General features: G+C 36.7%; 1 protein-coding gene across 2 annotated transcripts in view; it reads right to left on the bottom strand.

Annotated features, from left to right (window-relative positions):
• Positions 1-7,756: 7,756 nt before the first annotated feature.
• LOC136250191 (uncharacterized) overlaps positions 7,757-24,644 on the bottom strand; it is a 43,318-nt gene continuing 26,430 nt past the window's right edge. The window contains exons 12-17 of one of the 2 annotated variants that reach the window (XM_066042371.1): positions 22,650-22,766; positions 21,850-21,912; positions 17,284-17,345; positions 11,874-11,961; positions 10,535-10,876; positions 7,757-7,998 (exon numbers count right to left, since the gene is read on the bottom strand). In XM_066042371.1, coding sequence (XP_065898443.1) covers positions 10,784-10,876; positions 11,874-11,961; positions 17,284-17,345; positions 21,850-21,912; positions 22,650-22,766 — 423 coding nt within the window. In that variant the 3' untranslated portion in view covers positions 7,757-7,998; positions 10,535-10,783. The remainder of the gene's footprint in view (positions 7,999-10,534; positions 10,877-11,873; positions 11,962-17,283; positions 17,346-21,849; positions 21,913-22,649; positions 22,767-24,644) is intronic. The other variant, XM_066042372.1, reaches the window with a different exon arrangement.

The following is a 24,644-nucleotide window of genomic DNA, read 5'->3' as shown; positions in this document are numbered from 1 at the left end:
ACCTATAATGGTGACTATTGGTGATAAATGTTACCCATCACAACTTCATTCCATAAACAGTTATTCTCATGCCATTCATACCATCTATCAAGAGGATTATTAACTTTGAAATTTCAGTGAGTAGCTATAAATAGTCAACATAATATCGTACAATGGGAAATTCCTGTAAAAGGCATGCAATTCTTCATCAGCCATGCATGATTTGGCCACGAGAAGTTGATGATTATATATGTTTCTGGTCCCACCGCTATGTGCATGCTCATGCATTCTTTTGAGGAATGAATTACGTGATCATATATACTCTAACTTTGTATACAAATATAAGTTAGTCAAAGGTTATTTTAAAATTCACTGGTTTGGTGGAGCTAATACCTATCTAATCCAAGCTGTAAAAAAGTGTGCGGCCCTCAAAAAGGCTATGGTGAAAAAGATGTGAAATCCAAGGTGGCGGCCAAGAAATGGCTGTGATGGTAGGTCAATGGTAAAAAATTTAATAACGACAATTCAGGTGAATTTTTGTGCCGCTACCTTGGATTTCACATCTTTTTTCACCATAGCCTTTTTGAGGGCCGCACACTTTTTTTACAGCTTGGCTGTTTTGAATTAGATTTCATTTCTTTTTGTATTTGTATTTGTATACCCCAAGCCGGCCTATGGCTGGCTTTGGGACTTTTTTAACCTATCTTTTTTTTTACCACAGGAAGAAGAAAAGATGAGTAGATGTACGTTAAATTTTTATCAGTAAATGTACAAATTATATATATAATACATATATTGATTACAGAAATCTCCATGGTGGTTTCTTTGTAACTGAACACTCTACAAGGTGACTTCTTCTATAGATGCTCTCTCTACAGGGTGAAGTGTTTGTAGCTGAACGATCTACAAGGTAACTTCTTCTAGCTGATCTCTCTATACAGGGTGTTTTTTTGTAGCTGAATTCTGTACAGGCGATTTGTTTGCAGCTGAGCTCTTTACAGAATGGTTTCTTTGTAGCTGAACTCTCTACAAGGTAACTTCTTCTAACTGATCTTTCTACAGGGCAATTAGTTTGTGGCTGAATTTTCTACAGGGTGATTTCTTTGCAGCTGAACTCTCTACATGGTGGTTTCTTTGTAGCTGAACTATCTACAAGGTAATTTCTTCTAGCTGACCTCTCTACAGGGTGATTTGTTTGTAGCTGAATTCTGTACAGGTGATTTGTTTGCAGCTGAGCTCTTTACAGAATGGTTTCTTTGTAGCTGAACTCTCTACAAGGTAAATTTTCTAGCTGATGTCTCTACAAGGTCACTAGTTTGTAGCTGAACTCTCCACATGGTGGTTTCTTTGTAACTGAACTTTCTACAAGGTGACTTCTTCTAGCTGATCTTTCTATGGGGTGATTTGTTTGTAGCTGAACTCTCTACAATTAAGGTAACTTCTTCTATAGCTGATCTCTCTACAGGGAGATTTGTTTGTAGCTGAACTCTCTACAGGTGATTTGTTTGAAGCTGAACTCTCTAAATGATGTTTCTTTGTAGCTGAACTCTCTACAAGTTAACTTCTTCTAGCTGATCTCTCTACAGGGTGATTTGTTTGTAGCTGAACTATCTACAAGATAACTTCTTCTAGCTGATCTCTCTACATGGTGATTTGTTTGTAGCTGAATTCTGTATAGGTGATTTGTTTGTAGCTGAGCTCTTTAAATAATGGTTTCTTTGTAGCTGAACTCTCTACAAGGTAACTTCTTCTAGCCGATGTCTTTACAGGGTCACTAGTTTGTAGCTGAATTCTCTGTAACTGAACTCTCTACAAGGTAACTTTTTCTAGCTGATCTTTCTACAGGGTGTTTTGTTTGTAGCTGAATTCTGTACAGGTGATTTGTTTGCAGCTGAGCTCTTTAAAGAATGGTTTCTTTGTAGCTGAACTCTCTACAAGGTAACTTCTTCTAGCTGATGTCTCTACAAGGTCACTAGTTTGTAGCTGAGCTCTCTACATGGTGGTTTCTTTGTAAATGAACTCTCTACAAGGTGACCTCTTCTAGCTGATCTTTCTACAGGGTGATTTGTTTGAAGCTGAACTCTCTACAAGGTAACTTCTTTTAGCTGATCTCTCTACAGGGAGATTTGTTTGTAGCTGAACTCTCTACATGATGGTTTCTTTGTAGCTGAACTCTCTACAAGGTAACTTCTTCTAGCTAATCTCTCTACAGGGAGATTTGTTTGTAGCTGAACTCTCTACATGATGGTTTCTTTGTAGCTGAACTCTCTGCAAGGTAACTTCTTCTATTGATCTCTCCACAGGGCGATTTGTTTGCAGCTGAACTCTCTACATGGTGGTGTAGCTGAACTCTACAAGGTGATTTCTTCTAGCTGAACTATCTCTTTCCATAGTTGCATGAACTCCCTACAAGGTAACTTCTTCTAGCTGATCTCTCTACAGGGTGACTTGTGTGTAGCTGATCTCTATACAAGTTTCTTGTTTCTAGCTGATCTCTTGAATTCTCTTCAGGGTGACTGCTGACTGCTCTATTAGAGTATCTCGATCTCGCACTTGCTGCACCAAGTTGGATTTCGTGTTATAACTCCGTGGCTTTAAGTCTGATTCTTCTACACCATTGATGAGCCTTTCTAAGATGATTACTCCATCTGTACAACGATTTTCAAAGCATTACCCCAAGCAGTTTATCTGGTAGGCGTGGCAAGCAGTCGTTTTTTTTATTAGCTAATCTCGATTGCGTAATTGTTACACACTGTTGGTTTTTTCGTTGTATCTTCCTGTTTTTTAGCTCGATTTCTTTCAAACCACAAAAGGTTTGAGGTTCAATAGTTAACCTATTAATCCACCGATTTTCAGCTCCTTTCCATACGCGGTTTACCCTGTAGGCGTGACAACATATTGGTGTTATTTTTCGAGAATAATCGCTCATAACTCTTTGCCTGTTTATCATATTCCAGCCAAAGTTGGTACCGAGATGTGCCTTTATATCCCCCTTCTGTGTGCCAAATTTCAAGGCAATAGGATGTGGCGTTCGCGTTTTATAGCAGTTTTTGTAAGTGTGCGACAAGAAAAGGAAAAATAAGAAGAAAAAAAACGAAGAAACTGAGCCAATTTTTGAAGTCGCATATCTCGGGAACGCGTGAAGCGATTTCGCTCAAATTTGGAATGTGGAGTGCTGCAGTTGGAGGGCATGTCCACAGCAAAAATCGTCTTGTTTCATCCAGGAAGCACAGAGCTACGGAGGTGCGAAAATTGCGTTTTCTTTCTTCCTGTCAATATACTCACGGGTGTTACACGCCGGCTTCTTGGGCCGCACGACACACTACCGTGTGTCTTGATAGCTATGTATGCCATGTTGTTTGCCACATCAAATAAAATACGGTTCATCGACTCCAGTTTAATGCGGTATAGAAGAGATGGGATATTTTGTACTGGAATGTCAATGTGCATTACAATAATTATGTCAACATTAGGTGGCTCAGTAATTATAGTGGCCCCTTTGCATGTGCATTGCTGTTATTGATATGGGTACCAGGGCAGATATATCATCATGGAATAAAAGTATCCATTATACAGTATACTGAATTGTGCTGTGTACATAGTGTCAAGCATGTATTTAAAACAACAGATTACACTCAAAACTAAAATATAGATTATGCAAACAACAATATTCATTAATGTCATCGTAAAAATAATGTCAAATGATCCGTATATATTTATACATACCTCAAGTGAAAGTGCATTTTGTAGTTTTCGTTTCAAAACGTTTGATCAACACTGTAGCTACTTGATGAGATAAATGACTATTTTGATCATACACAGCACTACACTACACACCTTATTACTTCTCAGTGCACTGTCTATCCACACCAATTTTAGTGTAAGTAGTCTATTAAGCCTATATAGTTATACATGAACAATTTACAAATTTTGAGATGCACCTGTCTAGTGATGCATTTATGCTTTTTTGTGTGAAATAATTTAACTCTGAAAATCCCATTGATAGGTTGAAGGTTCGTGAAACATGCCATGTGCATTGATAAGTTGAAATGAAGTAGAACATGAACTTAATTTGTGCCATATAGCTAGACACCAGATCAGTATGGTTATAAACTTGTTAACTAGATGCACGCAAATGTTAGATTTCTCTCAGAGGGTTATATACACGTATTCTTATACTAGAGCATTGGTTGCCATAAATTAATGTAAGGAAATTACATGCAGCTGTTAACTGTTACCAAGAGTGAATAATAGAAGTATAGTATTCACTCCTGCTGTTACCCAGCAAACTTTTCTTCAGTGTTAATGACATCAGCATGATTACAATTGTTTGTTGCAATTTAACAAACAGTTAAGGCTATATAAATGACTTGGACAGCTAGGTGCAGAGTTTAGATGTAATCCATATGGTCTACTCTGATGGCAATTCCAACAGTGAAAAATGGCATTTTTACACACACACACACACACACACACAACTCTCAGCTCAATGTACATCACTGTAAATAGTGACAAGGATGATCAGTGGAGGTAAATGTGTTCTCTAGTTGTGGAATTGAAATAAAAGCTATAATTATCTTATTATATGCTTAGTATATAACATATTGGATAGAGTGTTACTGTGTTAGCCGTAAGAGTCAAACATCTGGAGCACTAACAATGCATCATCATCAGTTCAGGTAACATTCACAAAGTAGCTATTAGTACACTATAGCTTTTTGTGTATTTCCATGCTGTCTTTGCAATTATTACATAGGTGCTTTACAGATCCATACTAATTGCATGCAGTAGTGGATCCATGCAGAGGAGGGATGCACAAGAGGCACCTTCCCCCACCCACCCATTCCCTCTCCGAAAAAAATTATAAGATTAAGATACTTTAATAGAACAGTCAGTCAAATACAAATACTCTAATAGAACGCATGTAATTCTATCATGAATATTCTCATGGCTATCGCTGCTCTTGATCAATGCAGGCCACTTAGAACACACAATTATTACAATAATTTAGATATGTGCAAATGCATAAAACTACTTTATATCAAAATTTTCTGTTATAAAATACCTTAGCTTCTGGAGGGCTGCCCCCCCTCTCTCCATATACCTACTTAGTCTCGTTCCCAGACCACTTTTTTTTTTCTTTTGTGTAGGGGTGGAGAAAGACAGACCTTTTTCTCTGCCCCCCACGTGCAGCACAAAAAGAAAGAAAGAAAAGCAGTCTGGGTAAAAGACTAATACCTACTACTCCACTCTCTTACCAACCCCCTTGAATGAATGCATGCAGATCTATGTATATATAATAAACATATGTAGCTAACTACAAGTACAGAACTATCTGGATCAATTCAACAATGTGCAGCATGATGGGCCTGTGGTAGTAGATGGAACTCTAACAGCCATATGTGGAATAAGTCCTCAGGCTCTTGTCTTACTTGAAAGAACTTAAATGAGACATTTTTGAAACATTTTTGAGACGTTTTCTAGCTACTATCACCATGCAGATCACATCCACTCATTCTATCAATTCCATCCTTGACCGGCTAGTAATCCTGATCATTACTCTTCCTTTGTCAACACTCCCTTCTCTGGAACACTATATCCCTTCATAATTTACAGCTGGCAAAGTGGATTGTGTTTTGGTCTCACTTGCCTATGCAACTGTCTAGTTACTTGTGCTGTGTATTATTATTATGTCTTTTTGCTGTAATTTAGGTGTGGAGGTAGGCTAAAAGCCTTCTGTGCAGGCTGTATCCATGTTTTTTTGACAATAATTGATTATCTGGACCTCAAACATCTGGAACACTTGGTTAACTGAACAGACTGCAATGTCAATGCCATACGTGACTATAATAATTGAAGGGAAATTCCAGTGTAGTACCACTATAGAGGGAAAAGGTATTGGCATGTAATTAATTAATCTGTTGTTAGTTTTGATGATGATCACAGGCCAAGCAAGCCCTCTAACATTCAGAGAGCTACTTGTATTGAAGTGCAAAATGTTCTTATAGTCTGCTCTTATGCTCCATTCGTAGTATTGGTATATTACCATCATTTAACAGGTATGACAAGAAAATTTGACACAAACCCATACTTCATCAGTTAAATATTGACAAAAATCAAGAAGAAATCATAGATCTAAACATGTACTTTTAAGGGCACTTAAAAGATGATTGATGAATTAAAATTTGATGAATTTAACTGATTCGTCAAATCCATAACTTTTTCTTTCATCAAAATGTTCTGTCATTTGATTCATAGTGGATTTATGCATACAGTAATGGATGATTTGAAGTTATGGGTTATCCAAACTTGTGAACAGGGCTTGGTTTGGCTAAGATCTGGTTTAATGGAGCATGCACAAGCACATTATGTATAGCTGCATTGGTTTTATTTGCTTGATTGCATGGAGCCACAATTTTATTCAAAAATTTCAGTTGTCAAGAGTTCACTCAATTACCATTGCAGTATAACTGGCAACTCAAAAAGTATAGTTAAAATAATGTATAATGTATACCGACCTGCTAATGTTTTGTACTGCAACAATATGTCCAAAAGTAACCACCCAAGATGATGGCAACCATCAGGATTCATGATTTCCAGGCCACATATAGGTATAATTTTAATAGAATACCTGATCATCAGCTGTAAATCCACAACAATTGAAGGGTGCATGTATACATTTCAGCTGTGAATCCCTGTGAACTGCTAGCTCTTAACATTCTTCCAGGAATTGATATAATAGTAATAAAATAAATATTTCAGAGTTGTACATCATGCACAATCAGAGTCAATCACAAACTAATGCTTGTGACAAATAAGTAGCTATAGCAACAATATAGTAAGGTATTTCACTGTAATAATATATAGTACATTATAACCATGGAAACAATGACTGAACTATTAGCTGTAGCTGATCTAATCAGGGGATTTTTCCATCCAATTTAAGATTTATTTATTTCTTCTTTGCACACATAATCATTCAGTTTATCATTTGCTTGATATAGCTAGCACCTTGAATTGTACAGGCTCTGCATTTTGCATAGCTATTTGAACTTTCTAACACAAAACTGGTAAAGAGTGCTTTCTTATAGCCTACTGTATGCATAAAGTGTAAAAGCATTTGTACACCATGCCCAGATTTCAATTAACAGGCTCCATTGAAGTCAGTAGTCAAATACTTCTCATTCAGCTTCATTGGAATTATTATGCATATAAAGCATCTGCTCATTATACTCGCACCATGCATAATTTTGAAGTTCTCCATCAGTTAAAGCATTACTTGCCATAACATAGTCAAATCTAATCTCCAGAATGGTGTTTACATCCTTCTTCTCCAATATGTATGACAATGAATATTACTAAAAGCAGATATTACAGGTTTATCTGACATAACCATTGCTTCATTGTAACGTTACGGAACAGCTGGCCTGTAGTGGCTGCTGTAACTACAGTAGGGGTCATAGAAATATAAAGAGTAATGAAACAATTAAGGGAGGCGGTATAATATCATGTCTTGGAGTGTCTACATTCACCTGGACTTTTTATATTGGAGACAAGCTTGGAATGATGTACATGTGTCAACTATTTATTCAAAGGTACTGGAAACTCAGTCAGTAAGTGATATTAAAATGTGTGCAATTAATTAGTAATTGATGTATTACAGGATAATTACGACTCAGAAGTGTCAACATGAAAGCAATGACCCTAAATTCTGATGCAAATACAGTGTCACTTGATTGTACTTTAAGTACATATGAGTTGTTTATTACTATAGTATATAAGATGGATATATGTAGAGTAGTTAATGCCTTACAATTCTCCAGAATGGTGTTTACATATATTCAATGAAAAATGTGTCTCAAGTCAGCAATGTTGATGTGATGCATGGTAGATGGTCATTATGAAGATAACAGAAAATTCAATATTCAATGTAAGTGATCTCATGACTGCTGATGTCTGCATTCTTCTCCTAACAATCCTTCTAAGTTTCATAAATCTTCTGATATGTCAATTAGCCACCTGCCAGCATAATAATAATAATACCGAATTATAGGGGAGCAGTAATTCTGTAGTAATATACTCTAATAAAACAGTCGCACTACTCAATACAGCCCATTACAGAATTATTTTATGAAATGCCTAAATCAACATATTCTGAATGTACTTTTGGGGCTTAGTGCTTCTTCATCATGATTATGTTACAGGGGCTCTAAGAAAGGTAATACAATTATGCTCTAGCCCCATCTCTCCTTCTCTGCCCCTGCAGCTATAGATAATAATACTATTGAACAATACATAATAATGAAGAAGCTATCAAGTCAAGCACAAAGGAAGCATCACTGCTTTGAAGGGTAAAAAAGTGCATAAGTTTTTTTGTTTTTTTTTGAAATAACAGCATCTGGGATTCAATGTCATTCCAATGATGCTTAAATTCAAGAAAAATAATATGTTCTGTGCATGGACACATTGATTGATGCATTAGTTATACAGTTGATTACAGGAGTGATGACTATGTTGATCACACAATATATCACCAGATATATACATTAAAGGCATTCCATTAGTGTTCATGTCACATGTTGTTAGTGAGTGTAGAAGTATAATACTCTCTATAATCAAGAGTTGAGGTGGGCGTAATCAAGAGTCCACATTACTTAAATCACAGGAAGACACTTTTCTGCAAATTATGGCAGATCTACAGTGCATGCTAACAGCACAATGAATGATGAAGAGAAAGTCAATGTTACTGATTTGACAGACAACACAAGGAAAAAGCCATCTTTCATTTTTATGCTGAGCAGAAGTCTGGAGTAAACGGATCACCATCAAATTATGTCAGAAGTAAAAATAATCTAAGAACTAAATATTTTTAAGGTAATAACTACACCAACTACGTTTTCCTAAGAATTTTTCCTGAAGCCAAAAATTAATGGTTACCACATGTGAGCATGTCAGTGTACAGGTAGAAATGATTATGATTGTTATTATAATCAAGTCCTTATATTATTGTCTTATAAAAGTCTGATCACTTTTAGTGGCCGATATGAAGCTGGCATATGTACCCTCAACAATCTCCATACACTATAGGATAACAAATTAAGACCAGAACATAAACATGTCATTGAAGAGCAAACCATTTAAATGATTTCTACCTCATCTTTGCCTGCCATTATTGAAATTAGGGTTGATCCAATAACCTCAAACCTTTCTGTCTATTATTCTATGCAGAAGTACAGGTGCAATGCACTGCTACAGATAGCACTGAGTGCAGTATGAAGAGTAGGGTCTGGCTAATTGCAGGTGATATTTTGGTCTGAAATAGTATAATTGAATGTACTGTTGACATATCTTACTTCCTTGCCAGCTTCCACTAACAGGCTCTCCAATTCGCTAATTATTTATTCACATAAATAGATTGATTTTTTTTGTCATGGCTACAAAATAAAAACAGCTTGCACATATAGGAGAACCATCATAGAAGAGCTTTATTGGTAGTCTAAAAAGAAATCAGGACAACATCTATGGAGTAACGGTTACAAGACAAAACCTATAATATAGTTAAATACTCTAATAGAACAGTCATCAATTTGGCAAATAAAATTTCACATAATTTCCAAAGGTGCACCTTAGCAAACAAATCTTGTAAGTTAATTATGAAACATAGCAATTTGTGGCTTCAAGTCATATAGATTGACTAAGCTAATTATCGCATAAAACTGGAACTACCCTAATAGAGCAGTCAACAGTATCAATCATATTAAGATATAGGGCATTATGCGATGAATCAGTGAACAAGACAATGATCAAAATTGGTATATACCTGACAATTATAAATCTAACTACTCAAATGTAACTGAACTCTTGACATAATCAACTGTTGCATTAGGGTGACTGCTCTATTAGGGTGACTGCTCTATTAGGGTACTTCTATCTTGATATATAGTAAGCTTTTGACTATATAAACAAATGTTTAATTAGGGATCATAAAACTAAAAACAGTGAAACATAGGAAGGTCACCTACACCTGAAGACATACTAGCTAGTGGACTATCCCTAATTCAATTGTGGGTATAAACCGAAGTAGGGATCCACTAGCTAGGTGTAGTCTTGTTTCATTTTTTATTTGTATGGCCCCTAATTGAACTTAAATTCTTAGTGTTTCCTTATACTTGCATGTGACATTGATATATTGCAACTATATTCTTTTACTTTGCGTATGCAGGGCTGTGATAATTAGCTTATGCAACTGCCATTCTCCTGGAGGGCAGGCATCAAAGCCACCAGAATGCAATTTTTGATGACTATAGTACTGCCTTTAGCTACTTATTGTGAGTTGTAAAATCCATTTGATAACTGTTGGCCATTAGCAGTTTCAAGAGTGTACACCTCATGATACTAATGCTGTATGCTGTATAACCCATCTCTATAAGTTGAGATATATTATCAGCTTATAGTTTTCACAAGTATAATATAGCCGTAGGTCCGGATCCAAAATATTGCAATACAGCAACATATTGCAATATACTTATAAAGGCAATACACAATATGGCATTACCTGCACGGTAAATAAATCATGCCTCATATAGTAAGATCACAGTTTCATCAGCCACTACTGTTATGCACATCAATGTGTTTATGTCATTTCTAACAATGCAAACTGATAATCATGTAAATAGTTTAAATCTCAATACAACTGAAAAGCACCAAAAAGGAATGTATACGCCTATTAAGTTAGAGGTTAATAAACATACAGAGTTGCACTAAAAACTACTAGTGTGCAAAACAGTGTATCCATAGCACATGATTATGCCAGAAATATGACAAGTGCTATCATCAGTAGACCCAGTGTACTGATAGCCTTTATTGTGTCAGCACCACCACTACCACCCCTGACTTCCTGTTGGTCAAAACACACAGAGTATTAACATGCTGACAATTACCATAACCGATCAAGATAAACTTTTGTTGTTGTACATGAGAATATGCATATGATGCAAATATCTTATGCATACATATTAGATTTGCCTTATTTGTTGATGAGATGTGGGCACACATTTTCAAACTTTTGCATGGTCATTAGATTTTACAATTATGCATGTATGTACATACATGCATAATTGTTTATACTAAAATACAAACCATAAGCTTCGATTATCACACCATTAGTTAAGGCAATGAAAGTACTTGTGAGTACAATATTCTCCTACTAGTTGCAGTGTAGCTACCTTGGATAATCACAATATTGTGCTGTAGGTGTACATACCATGATGAAATGCCACATTCAGGAATTATTGAGTGAGTGAGTGAGTGAGTGAGTGAGTGAGTGAGTGAGTGAGTGAGTGAGTGAGTGAGTGAGTGAGTGAGTGAGTGAGTGAGTGAGTGAGTGAGTGAGTGAGTGAGTGAGTGAGTGAGTGAGTGAGTGAGTGAGTGAGTGAGTGAGTGAGTGAGACAGATAGTACAAAATTCCTCTAAATTATTATTGTCTTTAATTTTGTAGCAATTTATTGGAAGCATTTTAGGTCATACTGAAGGAGATCTTTGGCTTGCTTATACCTTATGGCTAACTAATACTGTCAAGGCACAATGAAGGTATAGCTTCTAGCCAATATTATTTTGCAAACCTCCACGATCCCTAATATACAGTTACTACCATACTGCATCTGATAACACATGAAATAAGCCATGTTGACATGACAACAGCCAAAAGTTTTGCCATTTGAGCTGAATTACAACCAAAATTGAATTTGGGTTTAATAATAACTATTAAATTTGAATTCATATTAATATTTCTAGAAGACATGGCAATGGCTTTCCACACTTAAGTTAAACAGGGAATACAAATGCTGACACACACACAGAGGTTAGTATGCTACTTGCGCTATATATTTACTTACTGAGCATGTTCCAGGATTAGTAATTCCACAAGCAGTAAGAAGTTGTGTGGATGTGCGCATGATCACGGTTGGTGTAGTCTGAGAAGCACTATAAAGAAACACAAGTGTAATTAAAGAGGAATACTACAAAGTTTTTGCCAGGTATTTTAAGTATATATATATCAAACACTATGGTAGTACTGTTTAAGTAAGCAAAATGACACAGGCCGCCTAAAATGCCGCCTTTAAAAATTATCCTAGAAACATCTTACACAATGAAATTCACCTTTATGGAGTCCATCTAACATCAAATACAACATCAAAAATAAGAAAACACTTCAGATATAGAATTTTTTTTAAATCACTGAAACTCAAATATTCATCTGCCTGCCTGCTAGAGGCGTGTGATTATCTAGATATACTGTATTTACTCGATTTGTTTCCCAGGGGTACTATTATTTTTTGCCCAAAAATAAGGATGAAACCCTTCGAATAGTGTAGCTGAGCTCTATGAACAAGGCTACAAATACAGCTCATTAAATGCTTACCGTTCAACCATTTCTTTAACCCACGACAAAGTTGATGGCCACCCTGTTGGGCAACATCCTACAATCGTGAGAGTTCTAAAGGGAGCTTACAACACCAGACCCCCTTTACCCAGATACTCTTCTACATGGGAAGTGTCAAAGGTCACCTCTTACATTGCTGCCTTGGGTGATAACAAGTCTCTGTCATTAAAAATGTTGTCACACAAATTGGTTGTGTTACTGGCTCTAATAAGGCCATCAAGGTCCAACGACTTATCCAACGTGAGCTTGAAAGCTATGAGAGTGCTACCAGATGGTGTGCAATTTAACCCAGTTTGTTTATCAAAACAGTCTTGTCCATCCAGGCCCCTCAAGCCTTTTACATTCCCTTCATTCTCTTCTGACAAGAAGCTATGTCCAAAGGAGGCCCTACAAGCGTATGCAGCAAGGACAGAGTCATTTAGGGGTGAAGGGAAGGACAAGCTTCTCCTTTCATGTGTCAAGCCCCACAGTCCAATATCTTCATCTTCAGTGGCCAGATGGATAGTTACCCTGCTCAAATTAGCTAGGATAGACACTGATACATTTAAGTCACATTCAGTGAGAAGTGCTTCAGCTACTGCAGCAACATCAGCTGGAATTACAACAAATCAAATAATGGATGCTGCTGATTGGAGATCTGAATCTGTTTTTGAGAGGTTTTATTACAAACCAACCAACAGTAACTCTGTGGGACAAGCAGTGCTGTCCTCTTCCTCAACAGATTCTCTACAAAGATCACATTGATATGTGATCCGAGCATTCTGAAATGTAATTACCTGAATGGCTCAGATCACAGAGTGATTGCCAGCTATTCTGAATTACATGAGGAATGTGAGGTGAACATATCAACGCCCCACCCATCCCTTACCCATCAATATGTTCAACCTGTCTTGTTTAGGGAGCAGAGCCTCCCAGTTTGATATACATAGTGAGCAGAGTCTCCCTACCTCTAAATTGCTCCAATCAGCAACAATACATATTATAGCCATAAAAGGCCGATTGGTGTGAACACATGACAGTCATAGTGATGTCACTTCCTGTTTTTATTATTGATCCTACAAAACTTGCTGAAATCCAGAAACTAGGCCAAACACGTTGATATGTTCACCTCACATTCCTCATGTAATCCAGAATAGCTGGCAATCACTGTGTAATCTGAGCCATTCAGGTAATTATCTAGATATGTTAGATAATTGAGATAAGTTCAAAAGGAAATATCTAAATTTGCCATCACACATCTCTACTGCCTGCCTGCCTGCCATGCCTGCCCCACAGTTGCAAGGCTGAAGGCCAAATGAAACAGTGCATGGCCACCATTTTACACCACAATAACAAACTCACCAGTGGGATGTGCCTTTTGGGCATTCTGACGAGTGTGTGCCCTCTGTGCCTGTCATTGCTTTCATCTTCAATCAAGTCTTAATGCAATGAAACCATACCAAGGCATTAATTTTCCTTATCAACACTTTCCTTAAGCAGCATATTTAGATGCCAAAAACTTATTGAAGCACTTGCATTCCATAAATACCTGTAACTTCACGATAGAATCAATGCCACACCTTGGTTTATTAACAACGACCTAGCACCATTACCACACCTCTTAACAATCTATCATGGTGACACACCCCATTTTTATTGGCCTAGCTGTATTCATAATGCTAGCACAATCAAAATATGAAATAGTGACACACACCCTGGTTGGTAGGTGAAAGGCTGTCGGAGTGACTCAAGATACTCTAATACAGCAGTCATCCTAATAGAACAGTCACACATGTATAGCTGTATGCCATAACAAAAACCCAAACAAACTAGTACATCAAAAATTATTAATTAAAATAAAGTAGGAATCTAAGTAATAAAAAGTAGTGAAACTAGAGATGAATGATGGTATTACAGCATAGAAAATCCCTACTTTGACATTGAACATAATGATTGTTGCCAATGTAGGGATTTTCCCACTGAGCTATGCTGTAATACCATCATTTATCTCTTGTTTCACTGCATTTTATTGCTTGGATCCCTACTTTATTTATTTTTAATATACTAGTGTATGTATGTTGGTAGTACCGTATCCGCACAAAAACAGCAAAGCTGTGAAAAAAGGTGCGGCCTTAAAAAGTCAGGGTGAAAAAGTTGTGAAATCAAAGGTGGCAGCCAACAAATGGCTGCAATGATGTTAATTTTAACAATGCACACAGCCATTATAAAAATTTATTAGCATTAACATGCATCCCTTTGTTGGCTGCCACCTTCGATTTCACAACATTTTTCATCTAGGCTTTGTAAGGCCACACCTATTTCACAGCTTGGCTGTTTTGTGCGGATATCATTTCTTTTTGTAATTGCAAGTTCCAAAGTCAGTCTATGGTTGGCCTTGATACTTCCTATTAACCTTTCCCCCCCTTTACTACAGGAATCATCAAATACTGCGCGGCTATATGTATTTACAAAGGACTGAAATAAGATGAATTTTGAAGGCGCATTTATCGCAATGATAGCTAGTTGGGCAGATTCTAGGAATGGGAGATTCCCTAAGCTTCCACAGCAGAAGTGGTTAATTATACAGTTCAAGCCAAGGTTCAAGCACAATTGCTATGGAGCTACCGATACAACACTATGATAGTAACTTTATGTGCAGACCCTCAAGCAGATTACCTAAGAAGATTAAGAAGAATAGTATGAAGAAAATGAGATGAACTTTGAAGGCGCGTATCTTAGTGATGGCTGGGTGGATTCAACTCAAATTTGGAATAGCTACTCCGAGGGAGTTTCTGCAGCAAAACTGGTTAATTTTTGTTCAGGTACTATTGAGCTATGAATGTATGAAAACAGCGTTTTGTTGGTTCCTGTAAAATACACACTTGTCTGTCGCATGATGTCTGCACTAGCTGTACTTAGCCGCAAGACACACTATTGTGTGTCCTGATATTAGAGATCCACCCTCTCACAATAAAATATTGACCAGGAATCACACACAATACCTTTATGACACTTTGGCAGCATTGGTTAGTATAACCAACCCAAAATACTTCCAATAGGTTGTTACAATTTTTTTAAAAATCATTCAGCAGAATTTTCTACTGACTGACTGACTGACTGACTGACTGACTGACTGACTGACTGACTGACTGACTGACTGACTGACTGACTGACTGACTGACTGTTGCCTTCAGACCAGAGGAGGGCGGACACAATTTAAGCGCTGCTAAAATTTATTATACAAATGGTTTGTTTATAATGTGCTGAAGAACACTGAGCTTACGACAGGAGTTACCACGCAACATTTATTGCTGCTTCATATGGCATGCGAAGGGCTGAGGTAATTGCGCATGATATGCATGACATTGTCATAAACCAAAGGGCTTTTTAAAACCAAACATACCATCTTAAAACTTACACTAAACCCAATTTGATTATCCAGTAAACTCCATTCAACCCCACCGTTTGCTAGATTTGTATTTTGTCTATTGAGGCTTACATAAAATACCAAGTGGAACTATCATGTAATTAAAGAAATAATTTTACATAGCCCTTAAAACTTGTCCGCCCTCCCCTGCCTTCAGACAAGCATAACTCAATAACAGCTAAGACTACAAGCTTACTGTTCAACATTCACAGGTGTCTTTTGACACACCACAGTGCATACAATGACACATCTTTTGTCCTCCTTTGCATCCCATTTCTCTTCACTGACAGCTCAAGGTGTTGATCTGTGGTAGTCTTCCATATACTTCATAGTGATTGGATTGATTGTAGAGGTGCTCCTCGTAGTGTTCTTTATCTGTAACATTGTGCAACTGATTGAACTGATGAAATGTAATGACCATTTTAGTAATTGGTAGTTGGGACGTGTCTCAGTTCTTATGGTATGCGTAGATTCACCAATCATAATAATAATGTTACAAATAAACACAAGAATTTTAAGGTTGATTAGGGATCAAAGAAATAAAAAGTAGTGAAACAAGTTGATGCTGTGCTACTTTCAAAAACCAGGTGCCTTGTAGCTATTAGCTAACTCATCTGAAATTAACCAACATAGGTTTTTGGTTTTGCAATAATAGCATCAATTAATAAAGTTATTGTAATTTCAGATTTTGCAATTCATGAAATTCTTCAATTACGTTGCTATGCACTGCTAAGGAAGCGCCTGTTAAACAAACTCCTTTGAACAACATGTTACACAAAGAAGTATCTTCTAAACTTTGATTCTCTTGATGAAGCCTCAAAGCTGCTTTTCATTTTTGTTCACATATGTAAGGGACACGTCCCCTTTCAACTTGAAGAGATAGGCTATTCTTGGTAGTCTATAAGGCCTGCATCATTGTTTTTCAGTTCTTAAACTCCTGTAGAACCCGAAGGGAAGGTAATTCGCAAAGTGCAAGGAGAGTCACCACACCTGTATTTCAGACCACCAGAAAGAAACCACCCCAGAGCAAAGTCCACCAGTTTAAAAGTTTAAGACAGACTTCATTTGCTTATTTTTTTTACGTGCAAGCTGCTTTCATCATTAACGATTTTGCTCACGTGGGTGGATACAGACAAACATAGATAGGTAAGATAGTATATAGATATAGGTGCGCACACACACACGTACACACTTTTATGAAAACAGTTTCAGTAAACCAGGTGCACACCCACAGGGAGGTTGCCTGAAGATATCCTAGTGGACATTTAATCCCTAATTCAGTCACATCCTACACCTGAAAAAACAGAAGGTGTGATTAAATGTCCACCATATAGTATATTTTCAAGTGTAGGTGACCTCCCTTGTTTCTTTGATCCCTAATCAAACTTAAAATTCCTAATTTTCCTTGTACGTGTACTTTTAATTATAGTTTCTATGCAACCTTCTGCCAACTTACATAGCTAAAGAATAAAGTTGATGGTAGCAGCAGCCAGCAGTATTTACAAGAGGAGTAATTAGCTGTGAAAAGGAAGACACATAACTACATATATACATGCATTTGTACAGTAAGTAAACAGATAATGTACTATATAGCTATTACTAGATGCTCAGCTTTATTCAATTTTGTACCATAGAATATTATCAATTTTCTTAAGTATTTGTTTGAGGTCCTTGTATATCTCAAATATATATGAACCATGCCTACAAGGTGTATTGCACTTATATATACCACTTTAGTGTGGGCGCTCCAAGGCACCACTCAGGGTTTAACTTGCATATATTTCCCAGGCAATATTAAGCCGGCGCGCAACATCGTGAGTATATTGACAGGAAGAAAGAAAATGCAATTTTCGCAACTCTGTGGCTCTGTGCTGCCTTGATGAAACAAGATGATTTTGCTGTGAACACGCCTACCAACTTCAGTACTCCACATACCAAATTTGAGCGAAATCGCTTCAAGTGTTCCCGAGATATGCGACTTCAAAAATTGGCTTAGTTTCTTTGTCTTCTTCTTTTTCTTCCTCTTTTCGCACAGTTACAAAAACTACCATAAAACGTGAATGCCATATCCAATTGCTTTGAAATTTGGCACACAGAAGGGGGTATAAAGGCTCATCTTGGTACCAAGTTTGGCTGAAATACAATAAACAATGAAGGAGTTATTAATGATTATTCACTAAAAATACCACCAATATGTTGTCAAGCCTACAGGGTAAACCGCACTTACGGGAAGAAGCTGAAAATCAGTGGGTGAATAGGTCAACTATTGAACCTCAAACCTTTTGTGGTTTGAAAGAAATTGAGCTGAAAACCACAAAGATACAATGAAAAAACCAACAGTGTGTAACAACTATGCAATCGAGATTAGCTAATAAAAATTCATGACGACTACTTGCCACGCCTACCAGAAAAACTGCTTAAAGTAATGCTTTTAAAATCGCTGTACAGATGGAGTAATGATCTTAGAAAGGCTCTTCAATGGTATAGAAGAATCAGACTTAAAGCCACAGAGTTATAACATGAAATCCAACTTGGTGTAGCAAGTGCGAGATCAAGATACTCTAATAGAGCAGTCATCCTAATAGAGCAGTCACCCTGAAGAGAATTCAAGAGATCAGCTAAAAACAAGTAACCCATATAGAGGTCAGCTACAAATATCACCCAGTAGAAATATGTGCTGGAAACAAATCACCATGTAGAGAGATCAGTTAGGAACAAGTCACCCAGTAGAGAGTTCAGCTAGAAACAATTACCTTGTGAGATCAGCTACAAACAAATCATGAAGATCAGCTGGAAACAAGTAACCCTGTAGAGATATAAACTAGAAACAAGTCACCCTGTAGAGAGATCAGCTACAAACAAATCACCCTGTAGAAATATGTGCTGGAAACAAATCACCATGTAGAGAGTTCAGCTAGAAACAAGTCACCCTGAAAAAGAGTTCAACTACAAACAATGAGAGTTACAGCTACAGTTCAGTTATGTAAATATTACTTATGTGAATCATTCAATTTATTCAGTGTCAAACATACAAACATTTAATCAGACAAAAAACTATACACACAATTGCTTCTTTTGCTCCACAATTCCTGCAGTAATGAAAACAAAAACAAGTTAAAAGGAAGCACCAAAGCCAGTTTATGGCCAGCTTTGTGGCTTGCAATACAAAAAGAAGTGATATCTAAACCAAAACAGCCAAGCTGTAAAAAAGAGTGCGGCCCCCAAAAAGGCCAGCATGAAAAAAGATGTGAAATCAAAGGTGGCGGCCAAGAAATGGCTGTGATGGTAGGTTAATGGCAAAATTTTAATAATGACAATTCGGGTGAATTTGGTGCCGAATCCTAGTGAAACTTGGAGGAGGCAACGCAAATTCACCTGAATTGTCGTTATTAAAAATTTTGCCATTAATCTACCATCACAGCCATTTCTTGGCCGCCACCTTTGATTTCACGTCTTTTTGCACCCTGGCCGCACTTTTTTTTACAGCTTGGCTGTTTTGGTTTAGATCTTGATATTGCCTGGGCAATATCATGGGAATGCGGTTTGCTCATTGCTTCGATGCCCAACTGGTTCAAAGATGTGATACGCTTTGACTCGTTATATTGAGCAACACAGAGTGTTAAATTGTGGGTTTGGGTTTGCAGGTTAGGCTAGGCTCAGTGTAGATGTAACTAGTTAATAGTTATTAAACAACAAATGATCAGTAAAATAATCATTTAGGCAATGGCATGGATGTGCATTTCTACCCACCGTGTGTCAGCTATTGAGCAGACCACGGAACAACACAAAGAGGACAACTAAATTTAAATAGGTTAATCCTTAAGTAATATTTAACTTACTTACTGTCCCAATAGCCAAGTTAGTAAGCTTAATGTAGTACAAAATGGCAAAACTGAAAGTCTATAGATCTCTCACAATTGCAATTTTTCTGGCATTGTGTGTAAAGCATAATGGCATATGAATAAATCACTCTAAAGGCTATTAGCCCATGCTTTTAAAATCACTATTAATCATGAGACACTGATGCATAAAAGAAACAGGGTGAGTGCTCTGTAGTTCTTTCACCTATCAGGTGAGCATTTCTAGAGTGATGCATATTTATATTCACCTTATTGCTAGCTAGGTCAAGTAATCTTAAGTCTTCAGTTCCAGCTTGTTAGGTTAGGTTAATCCAAAGGCTGCTGTACATGTTGCTGTCAGACCTTCAATGCTGGTCACTGTAAAGCTTTAATAGTAATAAATACTTAGGTTTAAAGGAAGAAAACGCATCCCCCCTGGAGGAGACTGAATGTGGTGCTTGACTGGTTATTGGGTGGCCTGCAGTTTGAATCCTGGGGTAGGAGGAATTTTTTTTCCTTTCTTTGGCCCTTTTCTGTTTCACCTTATTGTTATATAGCTACAGGTCAAGTAATCTTAAGTCTTCAGTTCCAGTTTGTTAGGTTAGGTTAATCCAAAGGCTGCAGCACATGTTGCTGTCAGACCTTTAGTGCTGGTCACTGTAAAACTTTAATGATAATAATAATAATATATTACTTATACCATGACTACATTGCCTTTTGCTGATATATACACCCTTATAGCTTAGCACTTGGGCCTGCAGCCTCATTCTTCAGGTGTATATATCAGCATAAACCCTCACGAAACTATTACGTACACCCTGACTACAATTTCAAAGGAAATTTACTGTTGATAAACCCTGAGGTGAAGCTGAGGGGTTTATCAACTGTATTTCTGATGCCTGAGGAGGAGGGGTGTATGTAAGTACAATACGCCAAAGTAGCCATGGTTCATATGATATATAGCATGCACTATACAAAACACTAACACACCATATGCACACAAACTAAACAAATAAACTCACACATAATTCACCATAGTTTGGCGGCATAGTAGAGTTGTTTGTACACTGTAAACAATGAAATGTGCCCTGCACACCATAATGTTACAATACATATACCAGTATATCAATTGGTGTGTATATTGTGACATTGGTGTGTAGGACACACTTTATTTTTACAGTGTAGACATTCTCTAGTGACTGACAATGGACTATCGATTGTGGAACTTAGTAACACATTCCGTATATCCCTAGGACTTGTCTGTTCATATAAGTAGAAGCAATGTTACCTGTTGCCATCCGTCATCGAAGTCGTGAGGTATGTATATAAAATTAATCCAGTAGGTGAACTCTTATTGGCTGGGGTAATTGGTCACCTGGTGTGTCAAAGGCTATAAGTCTGAGCTGGTTTGGGTGATTGATCATACTGGAACCCACTGCAGGCTTTATAGGCATAACATGCACAGAGTTGGGGGTAACTAGTTACTTTTGTAACTAAGTTATGTAACTAGTTACTTTTTAAATAACTAGTAATATAACTATTTACATGCTTTGTAACTAGTAACTAGGAGTAATTTTCTGAAAAGTAACTTAGTTACAATAGTTACATTGTAAATATAGGTAATTATACTTTAAAGCAAGAACCCTTCTATTTTGTGCCATATATGCTACAGCCACATTAAGTAGACAGATTCTGTGTACTGTTCTCTATGATTCAGCTTGAGTAACAGACGTCGCAATAATTAAAACTGACCTGAAATAGCCACAGAATTGTTATTTTAAGTGCACATATGTATTGCATCCCTTAATGATGCATATCTGAGCAAATTTCATGCTAAAAACAAGTCATAATGTATACTACGAAAGTAACTAGTAACTAGAGTACTTAGTTACCTTATAAGAAGTAACTGTAACTAAGTTACATGGGATGAAAGTAACGAGTAACTAGTTACTTTTCTGAAGTAACTACCCCAACTCTGGATATATAGTTGCATGCATGGAAACAAAAAACAATACCATACACCATGCAAGCACATACGTAGCTATGTCAGTATAAATTCACAAATCAGTCATAATAGTGTATGTGGTTGCATAGCCATTGGCTATAGGTATATGTGCATGTCATGTCATACAAATTGATATACACATAAAAATGTTCTGTGACTCCAAACATTTTACACTCACTGCTCCACAGGATCCAGTGCATGTTCCATTACTGATAAAGCCTGAGCACTGTCCTCCAGTCGGCTATAAAAGTATAATACAAATACAGTGAGGTACTTTTTGCTTTAAAATGTCACACTCATGAAGGTAAAAACTATTGAAGACTGAAATATTTGTATGGTTTTTTTTTTTTTTTGCAAAATACCAGTACAGTTTGCTGTGTGCATATACATTAATTTTATGTATGTGTGCATGTGTGTGTGTGTGTGTGTGTGTGTGTGTGTGTGTGTGTGTGTGTGTGTGTGTGTGTGTGTGTGTGTGTGTGTGTGTGTGTGTGTAGCTACTTTTACCATAAAAATAATAAGTGGACTAGGTATTCAAATAATTTATACTACATTTACATTTATTGTATCTATATATAAAGTTGAAAAGCTGTCTGTCTATCCATCTGTCTGTCTGCATCCTTTCTTTGTCAGGTCACTAACTCAGCAGTATCAACACAACACTTCCGCAAAATTAAGCACTCGTCATTTGTCAACTCCATGATGAATGTCACTGATGTTTCAAAGCTCAGTTCCCATTACATTAAATAATAATTATGTTATTGTAAGAGTGCAGAGATGGTCCTGCATGTAGGGCAGGTACCAATGCTAGTAATTAAATAAGCCTAAAAATTGACTGTAAGCTGGCTTCTGCATGCACCCGCTTAAACTTTATCTTTCTCTACAGGCAACGATCTAGAGAATAAGACCATTACATTGTGGTGTTACATTTAGATGAAACATATGCAAGTGTAGATACATGTATAATGCATTGTTTACCGTCAAAGCTACTGCAGCAGCTCTAAATTCTGCATCAACATTGATGTTTATGCAACTTATAGTACCATTTCTTCTGCAGGCCAGGTCAGAATTAGCATCAAAACCCCTCTGTGCAACCTGTTGCAATAGAAAACATGGTTTATATATGTAGATTACATATACAACGACACATATATTTCATAATACAAGAGGAAATTGAGAAGGATCAATGCAATTGCTACCAATGTACTGTGTGTGTAGACGCCCAGTAAAGAAAATATGGATGACTGCATCATGCTCTCTCTATCTTATTACAATTCATTCAGATCATTGCAACTTTCCGTGCAGCGAAATTTTAACTGTGTATACATGCTACATTGCAAGGTCTTAATATTCTTGAACATATCCACTAGCCACATGTACACTGGTTGTCTTAAAGTTTGAAAGTTCTATGTACAAAATGTAGTTTACTACAATTTGTGCTACAGTGTCACATTTGTCAGGTATATCAAGAGGTGAAGACAGAAGGCATGTGCCCCCCTTGTCATCTTCAAATTAAAGAACTAAGAAATGAGATAGTCACTGCACATGCAACACTAATTATCCCCTCCATTAAGAATTCCATCTATTAATTATCCATGATATGATTCTGCAAATGCAAAAATAATCAACAATTCATTACTATATGTCACAATTGATATTTGAGTCATACTTAGAAATCACCACTCAGACTGATCTGCACAATGGAAACTCAAAACAACATAACTAATTGATTCAGATATTTGTATATATACACTGTGACTATTCTATTGACACTTGATGTATATATTACATAAAAACAAGCCAAGCTGTGAAAAAGGGTGCGGCCTTCAAAAGCCTGGGTGAAAAAGTTAAGATGGCAGCCAAGAAATGGCTGCAATGATGTTAATGCTAACAAATTTCAATAACAGTCATCATTAAAATTTTTTAGCAATAAAGATCACTGCAGCCATTTCTTGGCTGCCACCTTTGATTTCACAACTTTTTTTCACCCAGGCTTTCATCCTTTTTCACAGCATGGCTATTTTTGTGTGGATTTCACTTCTTTTTGTACACGATGGCTGACTTTTGTATTTGCCCACATTTCTTTTATCTATAATACAGGCACAATGATGATTATTGAAGACGAATAGAAATGAATTGTATTGCATGTTTTATTTGAATATTTGTTATTGTTGTACTCCAATAGGGTGTAGTTTTTAAGGACTTCTAATAGAACACACAGAATGTTCCAATCTAGAATTTCTATTACACTGTAAAAAGTTAATAGTGAATAATATTAAGTAGTCACTACTTTTGTTCGACTTTCATTACTTTCTTGTACTGACCCTCACTTGAACATTACTACAGTGACAATCATCACAAAATTAGTAGTGACTGTCACCATATAAAAATGGTGCATATTGTGGCAGACATTAGCAGTGACCTTCACTATGTTTAGTAGTGAGTTTGTTATGAATATACATGGTAGTATGAATCTGTATTCATGGAGTTACAGCTACAGCGTTATAAAGCAAAATGAAACAAGTGTAAATTATGGGGTTGAGATACTCTAATAGAGCAGTTCAAAAGAATCTTACTAGCCAGGGACCTCCACACCTAGCACCCAAATCCTGAGGCTCTGCTATCTTGGCTGTTAATTTTTACTTTGGAAAATTAGGAATTTTATGTTTAATAGAAATAAAAATTAGTGAAACAAGGGAGGTTGCCTACACCTGTAGATAGACTAGTGGTCATTTAATCCCTAAATCAGTCATATTCTAGTTTAATTCTGCTTATTAGCAAATTTTTATAACTTTACTTACAGTAAAAACAAACTAGCACCTTTATACACTCTTTATTTATACCAAAGTTCAAGGCAATTGAGTGACATGTTTGCATGTTATAGTGCAAAGTGTGAAAAAAGAAATAAGCCTCCTAGACCCCTTAGGGTTTAATTAAGAAGAAAATTTTGAAAATTTGAATGTACATATCTTG

This window comes from Dysidea avara, chromosome 3 (genome assembly GCF_963678975.1).
Source record: "Dysidea avara chromosome 3, odDysAvar1.4, whole genome shotgun sequence".
NCBI lineage: Eukaryota > Metazoa > Porifera > Demospongiae > Dictyoceratida > Dysideidae > Dysidea > Dysidea avara.
This window is presented reverse-complemented; position numbering and strand designations above follow the sequence as displayed.